Raw genomic sequence first — 16,516 nt, forward strand, 5'->3', positions numbered from 1 at the left:
GTTAGCGTGGACAAGAGAACACTAAAGTGTCACCCATAATCCAAATTTGCTACTATAATTGCTATGACTAAATTTCATGCAAACCATAATGAAATGAGTTTTGCAAGCCACTTTAGATCATCCTGTCTGAACCTATCTAATCTTCAGGTTTTAAGTGAAGACAAAGGCATGGAGACAAAATTATTGTCCTACCGGCCTTAAAGATACAAATTCCCAAGAGTCATTAGCTGTATAGAAATTTAGTTATTTCTAGAAGTATGTGGGCATAGATAAGCATGGGCTTCAATTGAGATGACAGTTTTAATAAATTTCTAGATTCCATCTTTCTCAAACTCCTATGTACAAAGCCAGACTCCACCAGAAAGTTTTTGGAGGAACAATTATAGTTATATTAGGTGGCAGCAGATTTTTTTTTGTCATAGAAACATTAGAATCTCCTTAATTACATTTATTTTCATAAGAATACCATTATAATATACCAAGAGATTTAAGAAAAATTAATACTTAGAAAAGATATATTTCTTTATTAAAATTGTTCATATCAGGAATTAAGCAATTAATCAAAATTATTAACATGTGACTACAGTACATAACAAAATGAACATTATAAAACTTATATTCATAGGATTCTTATAGAAGTAGTGTCTTGTTCTTATGCCCAGAACCATGTTTCCAGAAGTAAGTCTCAGACTCAAGATATATTTACAAATGCATTGGCAATATTGCTAGGATTTTCTCTTATTGAGCATAAATATTCCCATTTATTATACTCTATATTCTGCCACATGTCTGTTTTCCTGTGCCTATATCCCATGCATCTATCACATGTATTATCTTCACAGGCAGATCTCCAATGCCTGGCTCTTTCCCAGAATCTGTTTTGCTTTGTAGATGTCCCTCATATTATTCTACCATTTTCTATGGTCATATTTTTTTATTGACAGGTGATGCATGAAAACAAAACATAATATATTTACTCTATAACTTTTTATTACTCTCTCACTCTCCTGTGCAGGATATGAATGCCTACATAAGAATAAAATTAATCAAACCTCCTCATTCTCAAGTATTCTGCATAATAATATACATGGCTTGCCTAAACATCAATCTTGCTCTTTTGCCATTTGACTGTTACTTTCACTTATTTTTATTCTCACAACTGGATGCATAGATAAGAATTAGTAGAAAATTAGTAGCTGCATTTTAACAAAACTGTACACTTAAAGTAGTGTGAACTCAAGGGAAAATATCAAATATTATATTTGAGCAAGCACTGTACAGGCAAATTGTTATTACTGATAATATTACATTGAACTTGCAGCAAAAATGGCATATTTGAATGGAAAAGATTAGACAAATTTTGACAGTTACAATGATGAGAAATACTAGTTCTTGGAATTCAGTGCTTCATCATATAAATTTTCACATAATGTATGCTTTTTGAGATATGGCTTTGTTCTATAATCTAGGGAAGTCTTGCCCTCAATATGGTCATCAAGCTGTAATTTTAAGTTATGGTATTCCTTCTGCCTCATTAATTATGCCCAAGTACTTAAAGCATGCCCAAGCACTTAGAGCATAAAAATAAACTAACTCAGGCTGCTGCCTTATCAATCCCCAACACTTTCATGAATGCTCTGGCTACTTCTTTGTTCCGGAGACTATAAATGAGGGGATTCAACATTGGTGTAAGGATAGTGTAGAAAGCTGACACTATTTTGTCCTGGGTGGGAGAACGGCCAGAATAAGGCCGCATGTATATGTACATGGCTGCCCCATAGTACAACCCCACCACCATAAGGTGAGATGAACAGGTGGCAAAAGCTTTGTGGCGACTCTCAGCTGAGCTCATATGAAGAACAGTCAGAATCACACGAGTATATGAAGCAATAATGATTGCTACAGGTAAAGTAAGCATAATTACACAGCAGAAAAATATAATTCTTTCAAATATCAAGGTATTACTACATGAAAGTGTGAGTAAGGCAGAAACATCACAAAAAAAATGACGTATTTCTCTGGAACCACAATATGAGAAAGACAATGCAGCTGCAACTACTATTATACCATCAAGAGAGCCAAGAACCCAAGAGGAGGCAGCCATGAGGGCACATATTTTATCACTCATGAGAATAGGGTACCTTAATGGGTAGCAGATAGCTACATAACGGTCATAAGCCATTGCAGCCAACAAAAAACACTCAGCTCCAAGTAGAGATACATAGAAGAATATCTGGATTCCACAGCCAACCATGGAGATGGACTTGTTTCCAGAAAGGAAGTTGTAGGCCATTTGGGGTACTGTAGTACAGATGAGCATGAGGTCCATGAGAGAAAGTTGACTGAGAAGGATGTACATAGGGGTGTGGAGATGAGCATCCAGGTAGATGAGAATCACCATGATTGAATTTCCTATGAAGGCCATGAAGAAGATACCCAGGATTAGGGAAAAGAAAAAAGTATGAAGAGGACTGTGATCAAATAATCCTAGTAGGATGAAATCAGAGCTCCTGGTCCCATTGTTCCATTGTATCATGAGCATGTTCACTGAGGAGACAGAATATATAATAACAGTGTTATTGTGCCACATAAATGTCTAATATTTCCTTCCAAGCTAGAATGACACAGTGTTGTGCAAATATAAGTAGAATCTTTCATTGGACATCAGCTATCATTGAACATCAGGTGATATGGGAGACTAAATTCATTTTCAGTTACCTGTCTCTGTTTGTCTATCTGTCTCTGTCTCTCTTGGTCTCTGTCTGTCTTTCTCACACAGATACACACAGACAGAGACAGAAAGGGAAAGAGAGACAAAGACAGATAGAGAGGAGAGAGAAATAGAGAAAGAGAGAGAGGGAGTGAGAGACAGACAGATGGACAGATGGACGGACAGAGAGTTTTATTCTGTAGCCTCCTCTGATTCTGAAGTTATGATTCTTTTGCCTTAACCTCTAAGGTGCTGAGATTGCAAACATGCAGGTACCATAATGCCTGGCTTTTAAACTCAAATTACTTAATAAACAGAAATAGAAGGTACCATAAAAACCTATATAAAAATTTTTGCAATCACCTATGAGGAAGAATTTAATACACATGTATAATGTTAACTATCCTTTTCATAATAACTAACAATAAAAAGATTTCTGAGTCCTTGGAACTCCGTTCTCTCTCTCTTTTATTTTTCTGGTAGTTATCATGTCACATTCAGACAAGCAAATTCTATGTAGGAAGATGTAGAAATTTACTCAAATGAGATTACTAAATTTAATTAATTTCCTGAAATATTAAACTAAATAATAATTATTCTAATACCAGAAAAATCACATACATTAACAACAATGTATAACAACTTTATAGGTATTTTAATTCAAAAATTGTTGCTAATGATAGAAGACCATTGTGGAATATAATACAAACAAACATTTTTCATCATTTTATAATTTAAAAAATATATTCATACATGAGGTATCTAAGGTCAGAAAATTTCCTGAATGGCCTGGCTCGAGTAGACCATAACTGCATACATCTATTCAAATTATAATATCTATAATTTGAAATGTAAATGAAGAAAATATCTAATAAGAAAGAATCCAAACAACTAAATAAAATTAAATTTAAATTATTTTCAACATTACCTGCATTACGAGAATTTTAAATTAAATATGGTTATAGAGAATATTGATCATCCTCTTTGTACCTCTACACCTATACAATGTATTTTGTAAAGTCAGTGCTCATCGAATTTATTTGACAGTTTTCAGGTATCATAATTTCAGATAAGGAATGTTTAACCTCTATTTGTCAGGTTCAAACTATAGTAGGAACACTTGATTAAGTCGCAGCTGTATAATTATTTTAATTTCCTGTATTAAGATTAATTCTTCTATATTAGGAAAATTGGGAGGAGTACAATCAATATCTATATGGAAAAAGAAAATCTCTTTAAGATTATTAAAATAATGTTATTTTTTTCCTTTTTCATTTTCATTGGATATTTTATTTATTTATACTTCAAATGTTATCCTCTTTCCCAATTTCCCCTCCAGAAACCCACTATCCCTTTCCCTACTTCTATGAGGGTGCTCACCCACCCACCTACCCACTCCCACCTCCCTGTCTTGGCATTCACCTACACTGGGGCATTGATCCTTCCCAGGACCAAGGGCCTCTCTCCACATTGATGTCCACCAAGGCCATCCTCTGCTACATATAAGGCTGGAGCCATGGGTCCCTCCATGTGTTCTCTTTGGGTGGTGGTTTAGTTCCTGAGAGCTCTGGGGGGGGGGTCTGATTAGTTGTTGTTCTTCCTACAGGTTGCAAACTCCTTCAGCTCCTTCAGTCCCTTTTCTAACTCTTCCACTGGGGACTACCTGCTCAGTCCATTGATTGTCTGAAGTATCTTCCTCTGTATTTGCCAGGCTCTGAAAGAGCATCTCAGGAGACAGCTATATCAGAGTTTGACAGCAAGCACTTCTTGGCATCCACAATAGTGTCTGGGTTTGGTGTCTGCATATGGAATGGGTTCCCAGGTGGGGCAGTCACTGGATGGCCTTAAGAGCATGACTTTGCAGATATGCACATCTTCAGGTCTAGCTTAGTGGTTGAGGTTGAGCATAACATGTAAAAGAATCTAACTTACATCTCTAGCAGAATTTTTAAAAAGATGGAAACCTAACATCTTTTAAATTTTCTTCACCACCTGATTTTGTTACTTCTTTTGTAGTTCTGTAGAACCAAAATATTGGTTTTGCCTATTTCTCTCCTAATGACACATGAATAAATTTTCTTCTACATTGTAACTTTTTTCCTTTATCAAAACTACATTATTTAGCAGATTTAGAAAGCTGTCATTATTTTAGTTGTCATTTTGTCCTAAATATTGTATATAAAATATACAACTCACAATATTGTATATTTTATATATATAAAACTTGCCAATATACTTACTCACTGTTCTCTTGAAAATAACTAAAATCCATAGTATTTACATTTTGTTTTCAATATTTAATTCCAAAAAATGCTATTTATATTTTTCATTTGAAATTTTAAAAATAATTATTTAATCTATTTTTTGTATATGTCTATTTACTGCACTTATGTCTGTAAACCACAGAAATGTAACAACCTTCAAAAAAAGAAAAAGCATCATTTCCCTTAAAACTGGAGATATCGATAATTGTGAGTTGTCATGTGGTTCATAGGAAGTGATCCTGAGTCCTCTAGAAAAGCAGCTTATGCTCTCAACCACTAAGTCATCTGTTTTCTCCATATTTCCTTTTTAAAACAATATTTCAACGAATGCCTTTAGATAATTGGGGAATGTATTTTGAGCACATTCTATCCCCCACCTACTCCCATAAGGAACTTCACCCCACTTCCTTCCCTTTTCCAATCAACTATGGGTTTTCTTCTCTTTTTCTGACATCAATTCTAGCATGTTTTGTATAATTAAACTTAAAAGCGGGGCTTGCCATGACATGTTGTAGACAAATCATGGGTCGCATTTATTACAAAACTGACTTTTCATATAGAGGTGAGATTTTTGTGTGTGTGTGTGTGTATTCCTTACTCCATGCTGAAGACTTTGAATGTCTTCCCCTTGTTACAAGTCTTGTGCAAGCTATTACAACTACTGTGCATTCATATGTGAATAGTTTGCTTGATGTTATTTGCCACCTCCAATTTTTGAAATCTTTACACATACTTTTCCATGAATATTCTTGAGGAGGGCAGTAATCCTGCTCCAGGATTTATTAGAAATGTTCATACTATGTACAGTACTTAACATTGGGCAAAATCTCTCTTGTAAAAATTAATTGGAGACTCCTGAGTAGAAAACACATGCCACCCAGAGTAGGAAGCAGGAAGAATTGGTTTCTTAGCTGAGACAAGCCATATGTTTTACCCCCACTATGCAGGTTCAGACTAGGATAAAAACTTGTGCTAAATTGGCACATATAACTCTGGGGTTTATGGATTAAACTAAGATACACCCAAGCCAATCCAGGCACACTGTGGGCTAAGAATTCACTGTGAGGCTTCCTCAAAAAGCTTCTAAGCTGTAACAGAGAACTTAAGGCATAGATGCTGACAGCTCCTGCTGGGAGAGGGTAAGCTACAAAGAGAGCAGGTCTAAATACCACAGGAATAGAAAGATTAGTGGAAATTTAAGAAGTCAGTGCTTCTCAAACAACTGGATTCTTTAATCATTGCTCCACAAGAATTATAGAATAAATAGCTGGCATTGATCCATAAATTGGCTAGGAAAATAGTTTCATACAGAAAATAAAATTGAATTTAATTGTAGTTAAATACCGTAGGAAAGGATGTTAATTCAAGTTATATGAAGAGAAATGGTGATATTAATATATATCTACAGATACTAATTTCCTTATAAGGAAGAATGAAGGAAATTTTCATTGTTTTTAAAGTAATAATTGTTTTAAATGGTTTTAAGAGATATAATCTCCAAAAAGGAAGGAAGGAATACATGAAAAACTGGTTTGTTTTAAGAATGGAAGGGAGAAATAATGTTAACTGTTTACTATCTTTAAGTATATATGGAATAATAAATGAATCCAAGTCTTTGATGTCAAATATAGGAAATAAAGGCACAGAGATAGAGAGAAACCCTATCACAACAAATAATAATAATTGTTTAAAACTGTTTTAATTGCTTTAAGTTGTTTAAAATATCACAATTAACGTGGTTACAAGTTTGGAGGTATTAATGACATGACTAATTCTCTGGGAGAGATGTCAAAATAGAGCCGACCTAAAGAAAAAAGAAGCTACTAAATTGAACCAATCGATTTTGGGTCACCAATTCAAGGACATGCTATTTTGGTAGAGGGTCTCTGTATTGGCATTAACTAAAAAAGGGAAGAGGTTTTAGAACCCTTCCAAAATAATGTAGATCAAATATGACAGAGGAAGAACCCTTGAAGATCCAGGAGGCAGACAGGAAAGAATTACTGAAGACTAAGCAGGGCAGGTCACATGATTTGCTGATCTTTCTAAATGGGAACAACCGGAAACCGGTTGAGACATAAATTCAAACAAACAAACGAAAACATAGAGGACATATTGTTTTGGCCAATTACATCACCAAGAGGTATGCTGCAGACATCCAATTAACAGATGAATGTTCTAAAGTCCTTCAATGTCTACACATGCACAGTTTTCAGTCTTTGTGTGAGTTATCATATACTGCTAAAACTTCTCTCATCCACATTCAGAGATATATCATAATCTAATATAAACAATAAATACTCTTGGTTACATAATACTTAAAATTCAGTACACAATGTCTGTACCAACACCACAGGGATTAACTGGGACCACCAGTATCCAGGGACGCAGGGACCCACCCTGACCAGTGGTTCAGGATCTTTACAATCTGCACCTGTTTACCTTGAGCCCAAACTCTGAAACCAGTCCTACATTACCCAGAGAAGGCTCAAACTCCAAGCTTTTTAGGCTCTCTAACACAGCCAGGTTCACAGGATCACAGGAACACAGGTTCTCAGGATTCCAGGATCCTAGGAGTTTGGACACACCAGGATCTCAGGGTCCCAGAGGCAGCTTGACTCCAAGGAACTCTGAAACACCCAGAATCTCAGGATCACAGGATCCTGGAATCACAGGATCACAGGGACAGCTAGACTATGAGGAGTTCTGACATAATCAGGATTGCAAGAAGGACAGACTCCAGGCAGATTGCAGGGACAGGTAGCACTAGAGATATTTAGATGGCAGGAGGCAAGCATAAAATATAAGCAACAGAAACCAAGGTTACTTGGCATCATTAGAGCCCAATTCTACCACCATAATAATTCTTAGATACACACCAGAAAAGCAAAACTCGGATCTAAAATCACATCTCACAACAATGATAGAGGACATTAAGAAGGACATTAATAACTCCCATAAAGAAATACAGGAGAACTCAGGTAAACAGGTAGAATCCTTTTAAGAGGAAACACAAAAATCCCTTAAAGAAGTACACGGAAACACAATCAAACAGGAAACAGAAATGAACAAAACTACCCAAGATCTAAAAATGGAAATAGAAACAACAAAGAAATTGCAAAGGGAAACAACCCTGGAGTTAGAAAATCTAGGAAAGATAATAGGAGTCATAGATGCAAGCATCACCCACAGAATACAAGAGATAGAAGAGAGAATTTCTGGGGCAGATGATACCATAGAAAACATTGACACAAGAGTCAGAGAAAATGCAAAATGCTCCTAACCCAAAGCATCCAAGAAATCCAGAACACAATAGGAAGACCAAACCTAAGGATTGTAGGTATAGAGGAGAGCAAAGATTGCCAACTTAAAGGGCCAGTAAAAATATCTTCAACATAATTATAGAAGAAAAGTTCCCAAACCTAAAGAAAGAGATGCTCATGAACATACAAGAACCCTACAGATCAAAATAAACTGGAACAGAAAAAAAACAGTCCTCCTTTCACATAATAATCAAAACACCAAATATTAAAAAAAGAAAATATTAAAGCAGTAAAGGAAAAAGGTCAAGTAACATATAAAAGCAGACCTATCAGAAGTACACCAGCCTTCTCATTAGAGACTATGAAAGCTAGAAGATACTGGGCAGATGTCATGCAGAAACTAAGAGAACATAAATGCCAGTCCAGACTACTATACCCAGCAAAACTTTCAAATACCATAGATGGAGAAACAAAGATATTCAGTGGCAAAACCAAGTTTACACAATATCTTTCCACAAATCCAGCCTTACAAAGAATAATAAATGGAAAACATCAACACAAGTAGGGAAAGTACACTCTAGAAAAGGCAAGAAATATTTCAAGAAACCTAAAAGAAGTTAGCCACATAAACATAATTCCACCTCTAACAATAAAAATAACATGAAGTAACAATCACTTTTCCTTAATCTCTTAACATCAATGGACTCAATTCCCCAATAAAAAGACATAGACTAACAGAGTCAATAGGTAAACAGGACCCAACATTTTGCTACATACAGGAGACACACCTCAGAGACAAAGACAGACACTACTGAAGAGTAAAATACTGCAAAACAATTTTCCAAGAAAATGGTCCCTAGAAACAAGAAAATTAGACTAGAAATTCTAATATTGATTAAAATCAAATTCAACCTAAAGTTATCAACAGGATAAGGATGGACACTTCATACTGGTCAAAGGAAAAATCTACCGGGATGAACTCTCCATTCCCATCTACACTCCAAATGCAAGGGCACTCACATAAAAGAAAATTTAGTAAAGCTCAAAGCACACATCACATCCTACCCAATACTAGTGGGAGACTTCAACACCCCAGTCTCATCAGTGGGTAGATCATGCAATAGATAGCGCACAAACTAAATAAAGACACATTGAAACTATCAGAAGTTATGTACCAAATGTTTTTAACAGATATCTATAGAACATTTCATCCTATAATAAAAGAATATACCTTATTCTCAGCACTTCATGATACTTTCTTCAAATTGACCATATATTTGGTCACAAAACAGGCCTCAACAGATACAAGAAGACTGAAATAATCCCATGCACCTATGAGATCACCACAGACTAAAGCTAGACTTAAATTCCAACAAAAACAATGGAAGGCAGACATACACATGGAAGCTGTACAGTGCTCTACTCAATGGTAACTTGGTTAAGGAAGAAATAAAGCAAGAAATTAAGACCTTTTAGCATTTAATGACAATGGAGACACATTGTATCAAATTCTATGGGACACAATGAAAGCAGTGTTAAGAGTAATACTGGTAGCTCTAAGTGCCTCCAAAAATAAACTGGAGAGAGCTTACACTAGCAGCTTGACAGCACACCTGAAATCTCTAGAATAAAAAGAAGCAAACACACCCAGGAGGCTTAGATGGCAGGAAATAATTAAACTCAAGGCTGAAATCAACCAATTAGAAAAAAAAAGAACTATACTAATAATCAACAAAACCAGGAGCTCATTCTTTGAGAAAATCAACAAGATAGATAAACCCTTGTCCAGATTAACCAGAAGACATAGAGAGAATAACCAAATTAATAAAAATCAGAAATGAAAAGGGAGACATAATAATGGAAACCATGGAAATCCAAAAAAATCATCATATCCTAATACAAAAATTTATACTCAACTAAATTGGAAAATCTGGATGAGGTGGACAATTGTCTAGACACATACCAGGTACCAAAGTTAAAACAGCATCACATAAACCATCTAAACAGTCCCATAACACCTAAAGAAATATTGACAGTCATTAATAGTACTGCAACCACAAAAAGCCCAGGACTAGACAGGATTAGTGGAGAATTGTACCAGACCTTTAAAGAAGAACTAATACCAATAGTCTTCAAACTATTCCACAAAATAGAAAGAAATAGAAGAAACACTATGCAATTGTTCTATGAAGACACAATTATGATTATACCTAAACCATACAAAGACCTTACAAAGAAAGAGAACTTCAGACCAATCTCCCTTATGGACAATGATGCAAAAATACTCAATAAAATTCACTCCACCCAAATCAAGAACACATCAATATGGTCAAGTATTTATGATCAAGTCTACAATCAAGTAGGCTTCATCCCAGGGATGCAGGGATGGTTCAATTTATGGAAATCCATCAATATAATCTACTACATAAACAAACTCATGGGAAAAAGCCCACATGGACATCTCATTAGATGCTGCAAAAGTATTTTACAATATCCAGGATCCCTACATGTAAAAAGTCCTGGAAAGATCCAGAATTCCAGACCCATACCTAAACATAGTAAAAACAATATACAGCAAACTAGTAGCCAACATCAAACTAAATGGAGAGAAACTTGAAGCAAACCAACTAAAATCATGGACTACACAAGGCTGCCCACTCTCTCCCTATCTATTCAATATAGTGCTTGAAGTTCTAGCTAGAGCAATTAAACAACAAAACTAAGTCAAAGGAATTCAAATTGGAAAGGAAGAAGTCAAAATATCACTATTTGCAGATGATATGATCATATACTTAACTGACTACAAATATTCCACTAGAGAACTCCTAAAGCTGATGAACAACTTGAGAAATATGACTGGATATAAAATTAATTCAAACAAATCAGTAGCCTTCCTCTATTCGAAGGATAAACAGGTTGAGAAAGAAACTAGGGAACCAACACCCTTCACAATAGTCACAAATATTACATGCCTCAGTGTGACTCTAACCAAGCAAGGGTAAGATCTTTTTTGACAAGAACTTCAAGTCTCTGAAGAAAGAATTTGAAGAAGATCTCAGAAGAGTGAAATATCTCCGATGCTCATGGATCAGCAGGATTAATATAGTAAAAATGGCCATCCTGCCAAAAGCCATCTAGAAATTCAAAGCAATCCCCCATCAAAATTTCAAATCAATCCTTCATAGAGTTAGAAAGAGCAATTTGCAAATTCATTTGGAATAACAAAATCCAGAAGATCAAAAACTATTCTCAACAATTAAAGAACATCTGGGGGAAATCATTATCCATGACCTCAAGCTGTATTACAGATCAGTAGTGTTAAAAACTATATGGTATTGGTTCAAAGACAGGCAGGAAGATCAATGGAATAGAACTGAAGACCCAGAAATGAACCCCCACACATGCATTCACTTGATATTTGATAAAGGAGATAAAACCATCCAGTGGAAAAAAGACATTTTTAACAAATGGTGCTAACACAACTGGTGGTCACCATGTAGAAAAATTCAAATCGACCCATTCTTATCTCCTTGGACAAATCTCAAGTTCAAGTGGCTCAAGGACCTCCACATAAAACCAGATACACTGAAACATAGATGAGAATATGTGGAAGTGTCTCAAATACAAAGGCACAGGGGAAAAAATTCCTTAACAGAACACCAATGACTTATGCTCTAAGATCAACATCAGACAAATGGTACCTCATAAAACTGCAAAGTTTCTGTAAGGCAAAAGACTCTGTCAACAGGACAAAAAGGCAACCAAAATATTGGGGAAAATTTTTACCAACCCTACATCCTAATATCCAATATATACAAAGAACTCAAGAATTTAGATTCCAGAAAACCAAATATCCCTATTAACAAATGGAGTACAGAGCTAAACAAAGAATTTTCTACTGAGGAATATTGAATGGCTAAGAAGCACCTAAAGAAATGTTCAACATCCTTAGTCATCAGGGAAATGCAAACCAAAATAATCATGAGATTCTACCTTACAACTGTCAGAATGACTAAAATAAAAAACTCAGGTGATAGCAGATGCTGCAAGGTTGTGCAGAAAGAACACTACTCCATTGCTGGTGAAATTGCAAGCTTGCACAACCACTCTGAAAATCAGGTTGGCGGTTGCTTAGAAAATTGTATATAGTACTACCTGAGCACCCAAGTATACCACTCCTGGGCACATACCCAGACGATGCTCCAACATGTAATAAGGACACATGTTCCACTATGTTCATAGCAACCTTATTTAGAATAGCCAGGAGCTTGAAAGAACACAGATTTCTTTCAACAGAGTAATGAATACAGAAATTGTGGTACATTTGATCAATGGAGCACTACTCAGCTATTAAAAATGATGAATTCATAAAATTCTTAAGCAAACGGATGGACCTAGAAAATATCATCCTGAGTGAGGTAACCAAATCACAAAAGAACACACATGGTATCTACTAATGAGTGGATATTAGAACAAAAGCTCCAAATAACCAAGATACAATTTACAGACCACATGAAACTCAAGAAGAAGGAAGAATAAAGTGTGGGTGTTTTGGTCCTTCTTAGATGGAGAACAAAATACAGGAGCAAATATGGAGATAAAGTATAAAGCAGAGATTGAAGGAAGGACCATCCAGAGACTCTCCCACCTGGGGATTCATCCCATATCCAGTTACCAAACCCAGACACTATTGTGGATACATGCTGAAAGGAGCCTGATATGGCTGTCTGCTGAGAGGCCCTGTCAGAGCCTTACAAATACAGAGACAGACGATCACAGCCAACCATTGGACTAAGTGCAGGGTCCCCAATGGAGGAGTTAGTAAAAGGACCAAAGGAGATGAGGAGAATTGCAACCCCACAGGAAGAGCAACAACATTAACCAACCTATCTGGCAAGAGCTCCCAGGGAATAAGCCATCAACAAAGTAGTACACGTGGCTCCCACTGCATATGTTTCAGAGGATAGCCTTGTCTTGCATCAAGACAAGGAAGAGAGGTTCTTGGTCCTATGAAGGCTTGATAGATGTCCCAGTATAGGTGAACTGAGGGCAGGGGTGGGCTGGGAGTAGGTGCATGGGCAGAAGAACACCCTAATAGAAGCATGGAGAAGGAGGATGGGATAGAGGGTTTCGGGGCGGGGGACTGGGAAAGGGGACAATGTTTGAAATGTAAATGAAGAAAATATATAAAAAAAAATTCATCATGTCCTCCTTTACATGGCATGGAAGAAGATTTATGACAATTTTGTTATTGATCAAACTTAACTCCCTAAAATGACATTTATCTTTCATCTGCTCAAACAAGGAGCAAAAATTTATCCTTAATTGATCTGTGCACCTTGTACAATCCATACAAATATCTTTTCAAAGATAAAAATTTGATTGTAAGATTCACATATTACAGAATGAAACACAAAAATGCAGCTCTGACAAGAATTCATCTTCAAGAGTGCCAAAATGACCAGCTGTTCCAGCTCCCTGCCTGATCCTGCCTCACCTCATGTAGTTTCCAGAGACTTACTTGTAGAACAGTGTCAGCAGTGGCTGATGATCCTCAATAACCTGCGTTTATCTATCCTTTCAGATGCTTCCACTCAGTTCTTCAGTTAAACCATGAACTTTCTGAGCACACAGAGATTGGACAGTAAATAAGGCCAGCCAGCTTTTCTTTGCCAAAGCCATTTTTGGTATTACCTTTTGCCCCTCTCCCAAAATTAATTCTTAACCCCAATTCAGCAGGAAGAAGATGTAGAGAGTTAGCATCCTGATCCCTTGGGTTTGTGGTGCCTAGTTACAGTTATTTTTATAAACTATAGATAGGTTGTCATTTTGAGGATAATTTGCAAATGGTCATAATTTTGAACAGGGAAGAAACTAAATAGAGAGATTAAACTTGGTGGTTTCTATCTCTTCTTTCCTCTATCCTTTCTTTCTTAGGTAAAGGGAAAGGGGTTGAAAAGGAAAAAAAGTAATAGAGTGTTATTATAAGAGTTTGGATATATAGGGATGGATTACTAAATTTACTCTTAAACAAAAAGTTTTATAGCTATATTCTTACATTTGTAGAAATTGTTATATTTGCGTGCAGAATTGAAATTATATTTTCTTACATTATTACATAATTTATATATTAATACAGGTTAAGGTTTTCATTTGAACAAATCTTTGAATATTGGTATAAAGTTTAAAATTAATTTTGTTATTCTTAGGCACTGAGTCTATATAACTCATTTAAGAATACAAGGCTTAGACATATTCCTTCCATTTCAAGTAATGATATAAACATCAATACCGCCATATGGAGTTGCTCTAATTATGGCAAGCTATCTAGATGTCCTAATTTCCTCTGCTGACAAAATTCTCTCCTTAAAGGTCAAATAGATGCAGGATAGTCAACTGTTAATCTCTGACAAGACAGGGTCATCTAGTCATTCATAATTTCTGCTTTACTTAAGTTTGTCAGATGGTTCTGGGCCAGAAGGCTGAAGACAGATGGTCCAATATTATAAGAACGTTGAGGAATATCCCGGCAATCAGCTGTCTCTGCAAACTGTATAAATTTTGGAAGCTGTCTTAAATTCCTTCTCAAATCTCTGATGTGGTTAAAGACTTGTTATAGTCTCAAAATTGATCTTTAAGTTGTCTACCATTAAAGATGATTTCTAGATTTGAAAAGATGTGTTTCAGTTGGTGATACCAGTTGAAATCAAGCATGATTAAGACACAGATATTTTAAACTCTTTAAGTTAAGATAAATGATAGAATACTATATGTAAATTGCCAAATATGATGAACTGGATATTATAAAGTGTATATCACATATTTTAATTTGCATAATTATTATAATTACATTCAGTGTATATCTGAGATAAAAGAACCTTTTAAATTAAACAAAAGAAGAAGATGTAGCTGCTTGTATTCTAATGCTAATTGGGTTCTCTAGAACACTTTGAACAAGAGGGTCTGCATGTAGCTTCTGGAACCTGCCCTAGTTAACTTTGATTGGTAAATAAAGATGTCAAAAGCCAATAGATGGGAGGAGAGACAAAAGCAGGATTTAGAATTCCTGGATTTGGGGCTGCTATTAGGAGGAGAAATGCAGAAATACTACATTCCTGAGAAATATGGAGAAAAGAGAGGCAGGGCTGCCATGTAAAAGAGACAAGAAAACACTGCCCCAGAGGGTTACTCAGTTGGGTCAAGAAGAGACAAGATGGAACACAGAAATTAGAAATAAATAACTAGAAATTATCAGTGGGAGGAAGATTCTAACAGCATGGAGATTAGGCAGTTGTCCAGTTATTGTGCTGATTAATATATATTAAAATGTATAGGGTGTGTGTGTGTGTGTGTGTGTGTGTGTGTGTGTGTGTTTCATTAGAGAACACAAACCACTGATAGTAAACAGGCTGGTTGTAATCCTGTGCCAGGACTTATTGACATTAATATATAGCCTATAATCTACCTAGCCAAAAGCAAATAAACTAAGTCCTAGAATTAAATGAATATTAAAACACACCACACCAAATATATGGACAATGACACTCCAAAGAGAAAAGTTTATAGGAGTGACTACATGGAAAAAAATCCTGCCAGACTTTAAAGGCATTGCAGCTGTTCTGCCACATGTATTTCAGTAGGTGGCAAAGAGGAGAGACACTATACCTATACTCAGTATTCTGACCTAAGATCATCTAAATGATTAATAGCCTAGCATTCCTTAAAAAAATGAGAACATAAGATGACCACCTGTTGGGTGACATGGAGCTTGAAATAATACTCAGGCAAAGATCCAGCTATGGCTTAGAAGAATACCAGATCTAGGTGGGAGTGAGACCAAGATAGAGGACCATCAAAAGATATTATTTGAGCAGGCCAGAGGAGGAGTGCAGCTGAAAATGCCCCCACACTAGTGACATGGGACTCAAACAGGGAGCTAGACTAAGATGACCATCAGTTCAATAGGTGAAGGCCTGGAGTGGGACAAACCATGTCCAAAATTAAGTGTGTCCAGCTCCATAATGCATAGGTGGAACATAGCACTCCTGAGTTGATTCCAGACACTCAAAGACCATGGGTACCACTAATAGGACCAAGTAAGTCATGGAGAAATGATAGAGAAAGAGAAAGATGTGAACATGACGGGAGGACTGGAGACTCAAACCTAATGAGGAATCGTCTAATGTGAGTATCTGATGATGCAGCCAGACATATCCTGCCTATTCAGCACCAGGGGTTATTGCCACCAAAGGTCAAGCAGACATCCATGGTCTTGGATG

General features: G+C 36.1%; 1 protein-coding gene and 1 non-coding gene across 2 annotated transcripts; one reads left to right on the forward strand and one right to left on the reverse strand.

Moving 5' to 3' along the window:
* Window positions 1-1,594: 1,594 nt before the first annotated feature.
* On the reverse strand, window positions 1,595-2,542 carry LOC110329931 (olfactory receptor 2M3-like). Its single transcript, XM_021209873.1, has one exon. The coding sequence runs from the start codon at window positions 2,540-2,542 to the stop codon at window positions 1,595-1,597; it is 948 nt and encodes a 315-aa protein (XP_021065532.1).
* Window positions 2,543-15,825: 13,283 nt separating this feature from the next.
* Window positions 15,826-15,955, forward strand: LOC115065150. The gene has a single exon (XR_003844946.1). It is a non-coding gene; the product is annotated as a small nucleolar RNA SNORA17 (small nucleolar RNA).
* Window positions 15,956-16,516: the final 561 nt, after the last annotated feature.

The sequence above is a fragment of the Mus pahari genome, chromosome 12 (assembly GCF_900095145.1).
Source record: "Mus pahari chromosome 12, PAHARI_EIJ_v1.1, whole genome shotgun sequence".
Classification (NCBI taxonomy): domain Eukaryota; kingdom Metazoa; phylum Chordata; class Mammalia; order Rodentia; family Muridae; genus Mus; species Mus pahari.